The following is a 10,000-nucleotide window of genomic DNA, read 5'->3' as shown; positions in this document are numbered from 1 at the left end:
ACTATGAACAAAAATAAACAGGTTGGCGTTTTACTGTAATACATCTTTAACTATGACCAAAAATAAACAGGTTGGCGTTTTACTGTAATACAGCTTTAACTATGACCAAAAATAAACAGGTTGGCGTTTTACTGTAATACATCTTTAACTATGACCAAAAATAAACAGGTTGGCGTTTTACTGTAATACATCTTTAACTATGACCAAAAATAAACAGGTTGGCGTTTTACTGTAATACATCTTTAACTATGACCAAAAATAAACAGGTTGGCGCTTTACTGTAATACATCTTTAACTATGACCAAAAATAAACTGGTTGGCGTTTTACTGTAATACATCTTTAACTATGACCAAAAATAAACAGGTTGGCGTTTTACTGTAATACATCTTTAACTATGACCAAAAATAAACAGGTTGGCGTTTTACTGTAATACATCTTTAACTATGACCAAAAATAAACAGGTTGGCGTTTTACTGTAATACAGCTTTAACTATGACCAAAAATAAACAGGTTGGCGTTTTACTGTAATACAGCTTTAACTATGACCAAAAATAAACAGGTTGGCGTTTTACTGTAATACATCTTTAACTATGAACAAAAATAAACAGGTTGGCGCTTTACTGTAATATATCTTTAACTATGACCAAAAATAAACAGGTTGGCGTTTTACTGTAATACATCTTTAACTATGACCAAAAATAAACAGGTTGGCGTTTTACTGTAATACAGCTTTAACTATGACCAAAAATAAACAGGTTGGCGCTTTACTGTAATACATCTTTTTTTTGTATTTTAGTATTTTTTTTACTTTACCCTTTTTCTCCTCAATTTCGTGGTAGTTTGGTGGTTACAGTAGTTACAGTCTTGTCTCATCGTTGCAACTCCTGTACGGACTCGGGAGAGGCGAAGGTCGAGAGCCGCGCGTCCTCAGAAACACAATCCAACCAAGTCGCACTGCTTCTTGACACAATGCCCACTTAACCCGGAAGCCAGCCGCACCAATGTGTCGAAGGAAACACCGTGCACCTGGCGACCATGTCAGCGTGCCTTACGCCCGGCCCACCACTGGAGTACGGCGACCGGGATGTCAGCAACCGGGACAGGACCAGATTCTAGAGTCAGCTTTTTATACAGGGTTCCTGCTGATTTTAACCTGCTCTATTAATGTGGTGCTGTGTACAGTATGCGTGTGTCCGTCCTCCTGTGTGTGTGTATTTGGAGCTGTGTCTGACCTTGACCACTGTGTTTTGTGTCCTTTCTCCACCAGGTGTGATCTCCCTGTCCCGGTCGCTGCACGGCAAGGCCAACACGGTGATCCCCATGGTGGTTTCAGCCCAGGACGGAGGGGGTCTGGCAGCACTGGTCAACGCCCGGGTCAACATCAGTGTGGTGGCAGGCCTGGTGGCGCCCCCTGTGTTCGAACACAGCCAGTACAGCTTCACTGTGTCTGAAGACGTACTGCGTGGGACTGAGGTTGGCATTGTACAGGCCATCAGTAAGAACGGTGGGTGTGACTTGGAATTAGAACGTATGATTGGTTAAGGACTGCTAACATGTGTGTGTGTGTGTGTGTGTGTGTGTGTGTGTGTGTGTGCAGTATGTGCTGAAAGGACTCACTGGGGTGTTCTGTGCTCCCTCTTTGCTACATGTACCAATTGTTCAAATAGGCAGTGAGCCACTGTACACACCTAGTTTAGAAATCACATTAATCACAAATTCCATCCCAGCACATTGTTTTTATAGTCATTACTTTGGATATTTAGGGCTCTGTCATAGTGTAAAAGACTTGACAAATGACTGAGGGGGAGTATATTGTAACTGAAGTGGTCTCTGCCTGGTCTGGTCCTGGTCTCCTCGTCTGGAGTGACTCTGGATCTTGTCAACTCACTTCAAAAGATACAAATAAACTCCCACACACACAATCTGTATTCACTGTCACGAACCGGCTCAGAGTTCGTAACAAAAACAGAGACAACGTGGAGATAAGTTAATAAATATATTTATTAACTTAAGTAAACTAAATACAATTAACAATGGTGTGTGTAGTCAGTAGTGTAAGGGAGTGGTTGCGTGCATAAATGTGATAATGTGGGGTGTTGAAAGGTGCTGCCGACCCTCCCGGCTCCGCCCCCCAACATCTTATTAAGGAAAACAAGAGTAAGGAGAAAGAATTCGGCAGACAGAGTGGGAGGGTCGTCACCCCCCACCCCACCCTCCGTAAAACTGGGGACCAACAAGGACCCCGGAACACCATACCAGTCACACAAACAAATTGACTCTGCATCCAAAATTGACCCAGCCTCGAGGGGGTACGCCAACCTTGTCCTCCCTAGACCTCAACAACCTTTGTAGTGTTCAGTGATCTTCAACAGCTGTTCTTTAGTACATAATTCTAACAGTTCCTCTGATGGAAAGCAAATGAACTCGTCTATATTAGATGTCATAGTCAGAAGTCAGTCATTTAAAAAAAGAATATCGCTCTTCCCCTCTGATGAACACACCAGAACAGACCACAAGAGAAATGACAATCACACTGGGCACCACAGGAGAGAGATGAGATATATATAGAGCTTCCCCCAAAACCTATAGTAACTCAACCCTAGTCTTTGTGCGGATTTGTGGTGGGTAATTACACACTGTAGCCTGCTGGCAAGGAAATGTACCACCTAGCACGCTGGCAAATTCCCCCAAGCCATGGATGTGCCCCCGAGACAACTGCTCAGTCCAGACACCACACAAAAATAACAAACAAAATAACCATGCCCATTGTATTCTAAAGTGAAACACGTCGCTAAGCCTAACAGGGGGAAAAGAAAGGCTATAGCTCCAGGTAGCAAGTGTCACTACCCTACCCAAATCTCCCACTGTGGTACACAGCCGATTGTACTTACCTCCTCAGACCGATGTCCCAACAGCGAGTAGAGCAAGAGTCTCCAGCCTGGGCAGGACCTGGAAACTAACCAATATACTCTCTGCTGCACACAACCAACTATCCACCGCAGTGGCAAGTTTACCAACCAAACAAAGGCAACCAACACTGGGCACCAAACATTACAACTCAAACAAGCTGTAACAAAAGATGCAAACAAAGCCCCTACAGATTTTAACATTAACTCCACGTTTTCTCCCAAACACAATACCTTGGACAAGATCCTGGACGAGCCCCCACTTGTCACGAACCGGCTCAGAGTTCGTAACAAAAACGGAGACAACGTGGAGATAAGGAATAACAAAATATATTTATTAACTTAAGTAAACTAAATACAATTAACAACGGTGTGTGTAGTCAGTAGTGTAAGGGAGTGGTTGCGTGCATAAAGGTGATAATGTGGGGTGTTGAAAGGTGCCAACGCAAATAAACAAAACAGCGAAAAATAAAATCTATCAGTGTGTCTGCATGGAGAGAGTCTCCCCATGGGGAAGAGGTGTATTCATCCCGGGACACACCCGAGTCCAGGTGTGTCCCATTTTGCTGACGACCCTCCCGGCTCCGCCCCCCAACATCCTATTTAAGGAAAACATGAGCAAAGAGAAAGAATTCGGCAGACAGAGTGGGAGGGTCGTCACATCACACACATGCACTAACTCACGCACACACCCACACAGATATGCACTCATACACATACATTCATGCTACTATACACACACATCACAACTGCTACTACCAGACTCTTGTTATGATTGCTAAATACTGCACAAATTCAACACTTGCCCCCCAATCCCCCTTTCTGCAATACACGTGTAAATATTAGACTTTAAATTGTGCCTTCCCGCATTATACTTTTATTATATATTTTTTAACCCCTTTTTCTCCCCAATTCCGTGGTATCCAATTGGTAGTTACAGTCTTGTCTCATCACTGCAACTCCCCAATGGACTCGGGAGAGGCGAAGGTCGAGTGCCGTGCGTCCTCCGAAACACAACCCAACCAAGCCGCACTGCTTCTTGACACAATGCCCACTTGACCCGGAAGCCAGCCGCACCAATGTGTCGGAGGAAACACCGTACACCTGGCGACCATGTCAGCTTGCACTGCGCCCGCCACAGGAGTCATCCTGACAAGGACATCCCTGCCGGCCAAACCCTCCCCTAACCCTGACAACGCTTGGGCAATTGTGCACCACCCCTTGGGTCTCCCGGTCGCGCCCGGCTGCGACAGAGCCTGGACTTGAACCCAGAATCTCTGGTGGCACAGCTAACACTGCGATGCAGTGCCTTAGAACACAGCAGCACTCAGGGGGCGTTGTTGCATTGTTGAGAAGGAACCTGCAAGTAAGCATTTCGTTGGACAGTGTATACCATGTGTATCCTGTACATACAGGATAATAATAATACATTAAACTTGAAACTTCCCCTGTCTGTTCCCAGGCGTCCTCAGTAAGGACATCCTGTACAGCATCTCCTCTGGAGACCCTGCTGGCTACTTCACCGTGGACCCAGAGAGCGGAGCCCTGCGGACCAGCCTTCCTCTGGACCACGAGGCCCAGCCTTCTCTAACCCTGGAGCTCCAGGCACGTAGCGGCAGCCCCCCTGCCTTCGGTCAGACCCACGTCCACATCACAATCCAGGACATCAACGACAACACTCCTGTCTTCCTGCCCTCCTCTTCTGAGTCTCTCCTCCTCCCGGAGCACACAAAGATGGGGACTATGGTCTACCGCGTCCAGGCCCAAGACCGAGACTCCAGTATCAATGGCCAGGTGACCTTTGACCTTTCCTCCACCGCAACCTCAAGTGGAGGTCAAAGAACCTTTTCCATGGAGCGCAGTACAGGGGAGATCCGGCTGGTCGGCGAGCTGTCGTACGACGTAACGCCGCGCTATGACCTGACGGTGACAGCTAAAGATGGTGGCGCTCCCCAGCTGAGCTCTACCATGATGCTTGTGGTGCACGTCCAGGCGGAGAACGACCACGGTCCCATGTTCGACACCCTGACCTATCGCGTGGAGCTGAGGGAGAACACCCCGCTCAGCACATGTTTCCTACAGGTATGTTCAGTAGATTGTTCAACTAACTATTAACAACATTTCAACTAACTATTCCTAACCATAACCCCAGAAAGCTGTTATGTATCAACAGAGTTGCAGTCGATAGGTTGTTGATAGTTTGAGTATCTGTAGATCGTCTACCGGGGACTATCCAAATAATGTGCAAACCTTTATTGTCACCAAGAGGAAAACTGTCTTGGAAACAATTATGCTGTATATAAGAAAATGATATTGAGGGCAGGTTTCCCAGACCCAGACTACAGTAAAAATTTCCTGGAATAGAAACAATTACAATTTCCATTGAAATAGTTTTGTTGTCCAAAATAGGCTTCATCTGTATCCGCAAAACTGTACCAATATCAAATCAAATGTATTTATATAGCTCTTCATACATCAGCTGATATATCAAAGTGCTGTACAGAAACCCAGCCTAAAACCCCAAACAGCAAGCAATGCAGGTGTAGAAGCACGGTGGCTAGGAAAGACGCCCTAGAAAAGCCAAAACCTAGGCAGAAACCTAGAGAGGAACCAGGCTATGAGGGGTGGCCAGTCCTCTTCTGGCTATGCCGGGTGGAGATTATAACAGTACATGGCCAACATGTTCAAATGTTCATAATGGTATGGTCATGGTCAAATAATAATAATCACAGTAGTTGTCGAGGGTGCAACAAGTCAGCACCTCAGGAGTTTTTTATTTTTATTTTACCTTTATTTAACTAGGCAAGTCAGTTAAGAACAAATTCTTATTTTCAATGACGGCCTAGGAACAGTGGGTTAACTGACTGTTCAGGGGCAGAACGACAGATTTGTACCTTGTCAGCTCGGGGGTTTGAACAACACTCTAACCACTAGGCTACCCTGCCGCCCAAAAGGAGTAAATATCAGTTGGCTTTTCATAGCCGATCATTGAGAGTATCTCTACCGCTCCTGCTGTCTCTAGAGAGTTGATAACAGCAGGTCTGGGACAGGTAGCAAGTCCGGTGAACAGGTCAGGGTTCCAAAGCCACAGGCAGATCAGTTGAAACTGGAGCAGCAGCATGGCCAGGTGGACTGGGGACAGCAAGGAGTCATCATTCCAGGTAGTCCTGAGGCATGGTCCTAGGCCCAGGTCCTCTGAGAGAGAGAAAGAAAGAAAGAGAGAATTAGAAGGAGCATACTTAAATTCACACAGGACACCGGATAAGACAGGAGAAATACTCCAGATATACCAAACTGGCCCTAGCCCCCCGACACATAAACTACTGCAGCATAAATATTGGATGCTGAGACAGGAGGGGTCAGGAGAAACTGTGTCCCCATCCGACGATACCCCCGGACAGGGCCAAACAGGCAGGATATAACCCCACCCACTTTGCCAAAGCACAGCCCCCACACCACTAGAGGGATATCTTCAACCACCAACTTACCATCCTGAGACAAGGTCGAGTATAGCCCACAAAGATCTCCGCCACGGCACAACCCAAGGGGGGGCGCCAACCCAGACAGGAAGACCACGTCAGTGACTCAACCCACTCAAGTGACGCACCCCTCCTAGGGACGGCATGGAAGAGCACCAGAGACAGCAAGGGCGGTTTGTTGCTTCAGAGCCTTTCCGTTCACCTTCACACTCCTGGGCCAGACGACACTCAATCATATGACCTACTGAAGAGATGAGTCTTCAGTAAAGACTTAAAGGTTGAGACCAAGTCTGCGTCTCTCACATAGGTAGGCAGACCATTCCATAAAAATTGAGCTCTATAGGAGAAAGCCCTGCCTCCAGCTGTTTGCTTAGAAATTCTAGGGACAATTAGGAGGCCTGCGTCTTGTGACCGTAGAGTACATGTAGGTATGTATGGCAGGACCAAATCAGAAAGATAGGTAGGAGCAAGCCCATGTAATGCTTTGTAGGTTTGCAGTAAAACCTTGAAATCAGCCCTTGCTTTAACAGGAAGCCAGTGTAGGGGAGTGTATGATCAAATTTTTGGGTTCTAGTCAGGATTCTAGCAGCTGTATTTAGCACTAACTGAAGTTTATTTAGTGCTTTATCTGGGTAGCCAGAAAGTAGAGCATTGCAGTAGTCTAACCTAGAAGTAACAAAAGCATGGATTCATTTTTCTGCATCATTTTTGGACAGAAAGTTTCAAATTTTTGCAATGTTACGTAGATGGGAAAAAAGCTGTCCTTGAAACAGTCTTGATATGTTCGGACCTAGAACACGCATCTCTGTTTTGTCCGAGTTTAAAAGTATAAAGTTTGCAGCCATCCACTTCCTTATGTCTGAAACACAGGCTTTTAGCGAGGGCAATTTTGGGGCATCACCATGTTTCATTGAAATGCACAGCTGTGTGTCATCCGCATAGCAGTGAAAGTTAACATTATGTTTTCGAATGACATCCCCAAGAGGTAAAATATATAGTGAAAATAATAGTGGTCCTAAAACGGAACCTTGAGGAACACCGAAATTTACAGTTGATTTGTCAGAGGACAAACCATTCACAGAGACAAACTGATATCTTTCCGACAGATAAGATCTAAACCAATATCTGCTACACTTCATGTATACTGTTGTTCATCTACAGGTTGAAAGGGGAACATTGTCTTGGACATATTTTGCTGTATATAACAATAGAACAATATAACAATATTTCTGATTAAGGACTTAATTCATCCATCTACAGGTGCGAGCTCTGAGCCGGGACACCGCGGGTTCAGGGTCCTCCTCTCCACTGGCATTCCACCTGAGACCTGACGGAGACGCAGCAGGGTTTGGCATCGCAGTAGACAGCGGCTGGCTGTTTGTGAAGAGTGCCCTGGACAGAGAGGTGAAGGACATGTGACAGGAAGATATATAAACCTTTCCAGACCCGCACACTGAATGCTCCTTTAAAACTTCTTAGGCCTGAGATCCCGCTAACGGGATCATGCAGGGCGCCAAATTCAACAGAAATCCCATAATTAGAAATTCCTCAAACATAGAAGTATTCCACACCATTTTAAAGATACACTTCTTGTTAATCCCACCACAGCGTCCGATTTCAAAAAGGGCTTTACGGCGAAAGCACCACAAACGATTATGTTAGGTCAGAGCCAAGTCACAGAAAAACACCAAAGAGAGTAGTCACAAAAATCAGAAAGAGAGATAAAATGAATCACTAACCTTTGATGATCTTCATCAGATGACACTCATAGGACTTAATGTTACGCAATACATGTATGTTTTGTTTGATAAAGTTCATAGTTACATAAAAACATTTCAGTATACATTGGCGTCTTATGTTCAGTAGTTCCAAAAACATCCAGTGATTTTGCAGAGAGCCACATCAATTTACAGAAATTCTCATCATAAATGTTGATGAAAATACAAGTGTTATGCATGGAACTTTAGATACACTTCTCCTTAATGCAACCGCGGTGTCAGATTTCAAAAAAGATTTACGTTAAAGCAAACCATGCAATAGCTGAGTACGGCGCTCAGAGACCAAACAAGCCAAAAAGATATCCGCCATACTGTGCAGTAAACAGAAGTCAGAAATAACATTATAAATATTGACTTACCTTTAATGATCTTCATCAGAATGCACTCCCAGGAATCCCAGTTCCACAATAAATGTTTTGTTCAATAATGTCCATCATTTATGTCCAAATAGCTACTTTTGTTAGCTCGTTTTGTAAACAAATCCAAACTCACGAAGCGCGTTCACTAGGAGCAGACGAAATGTCAAAAAGTTCCTTTACAGTCCGTAGAAACATGTCAAACGATGTATAGAATCAATCTTTAGGATGTTTTTAACATAAATCTTCAATAATGTTCCAACCGGAGAATTCCTTTGTCTGTAGAAAATCAATGGAACAGAGCTCGCTCTCACGTGAACGAGCGTCACGAGCTTGTGGCACTCTGCCAGACCACTGACTTAAAGAGCCCTTATGATCCCCTCCTTTACAGTAGAAGCCTCATACAAGTTTCTAAAGACTGTTGACATCTAGTGGAAGCCTTAGGAAGTGCAACATTACCAATGTCGCACTGTATCTTCAATAGGGAATGAGTTGAAAAACGACCAACCTCAGATTTCCCACTTCCTGGATGGATTTTCTCTCAGGTTTTTGCCTGCCATATGAGTTCTGTTATACTCAGAGACATCATTCAAACAGTTTTAGAAACTTCAGAGTGTTTTCCATCCACATATACTATTAATATGCATATATTAGCAACTGGGACTGAGTAGCAGGCAGTTTAATCTGGGCACCTCTGGTCACCTTATTCCTCCAAGCTACTCAATACTGCCCCCAGCCATATTAAGCCACTTTGATTGACATCGATCATGTAGATCTCATTCATGTTGACATTAGACCTCTTTAGAGACCTGAAAACATCTGACTAACTTTCATTTATAATGTAATGTCCCTTTAATGTGCGTCCATGACCTTTGCCCAGGTGAAGGACATGTACATGTTGATGGTTCTGGCCACGGCAGGCCACGGGCAGCTGAAGAAGACGGGCAGTGCCACAGTGAGGGTGTCGGTGACCGATGAGAACGACAACTCTCCCCGTCTGATCCAGGCGAGGGCTTTCCTGGCCGTGAGAGAGAACCTTCCGGCGGGTTCAGGGTTCGGACGGGTGTTGGCTACGGACCGAGACACGGGCCTCAACGGCAGGCTCAGTTACAGACTTCTACACCCAGACAGACACTTCCAGATCAACTCACACACAGGTAGTTCAAAGACTGCTAATGAATGGAATAAAAATTATATACACTGAGTGTGCAAAACATTAAGAACACCTTCCTAATATTGAGTTACACACCCCCCTCCCCCCTTTTGCCCTCAGAACAGCCTCAATTCATCGGGGCATGGACTCTACAAGGTGTCGAAAGTGTTCCACAGGGATGCTGGCCCATGTTGACTCCAATGCTTCCCACTGTTGTGTCAAGTTGGGTGGATGTCCTTTGGGTGGTGGACTATTCTTGATACACACGGGAAACTGTTAAGCATGAAAAACCCAGCAGCACTGCAGTTCTTGATAAAAACCAGTGTG

The 10,000-nt window shown here is 45.1% G+C and overlaps 1 protein-coding gene across 1 annotated transcript in view; it reads left to right on the top strand.

Moving 5' to 3' along the window:
* Nucleotides 1-10,000, top strand: part of LOC110507672 (protocadherin-16) — a 197,636-nt gene that overhangs the window by 156,219 nt on the left and 31,417 nt on the right. The window contains exons 5-8 of the mRNA XM_036964819.2: nt 1,269-1,505; nt 4,370-4,989; nt 7,647-7,790; nt 9,401-9,677. Coding sequence (XP_036820714.2) covers nt 1,269-1,505; nt 4,370-4,989; nt 7,647-7,790; nt 9,401-9,677 — 1,278 coding nt within the window. The remainder of the gene's footprint in view (nt 1-1,268; nt 1,506-4,369; nt 4,990-7,646; nt 7,791-9,400; nt 9,678-10,000) is intronic.

The sequence above is a fragment of the Oncorhynchus mykiss genome, chromosome 27, assembly GCF_057628025.1.
Source record: "Oncorhynchus mykiss isolate SJ-2025 chromosome 27, ASM5762802v1, whole genome shotgun sequence".
NCBI classification, from domain to species: domain Eukaryota; kingdom Metazoa; phylum Chordata; class Actinopteri; order Salmoniformes; family Salmonidae; genus Oncorhynchus; species Oncorhynchus mykiss.
This window is presented reverse-complemented; position numbering and strand designations above follow the sequence as displayed.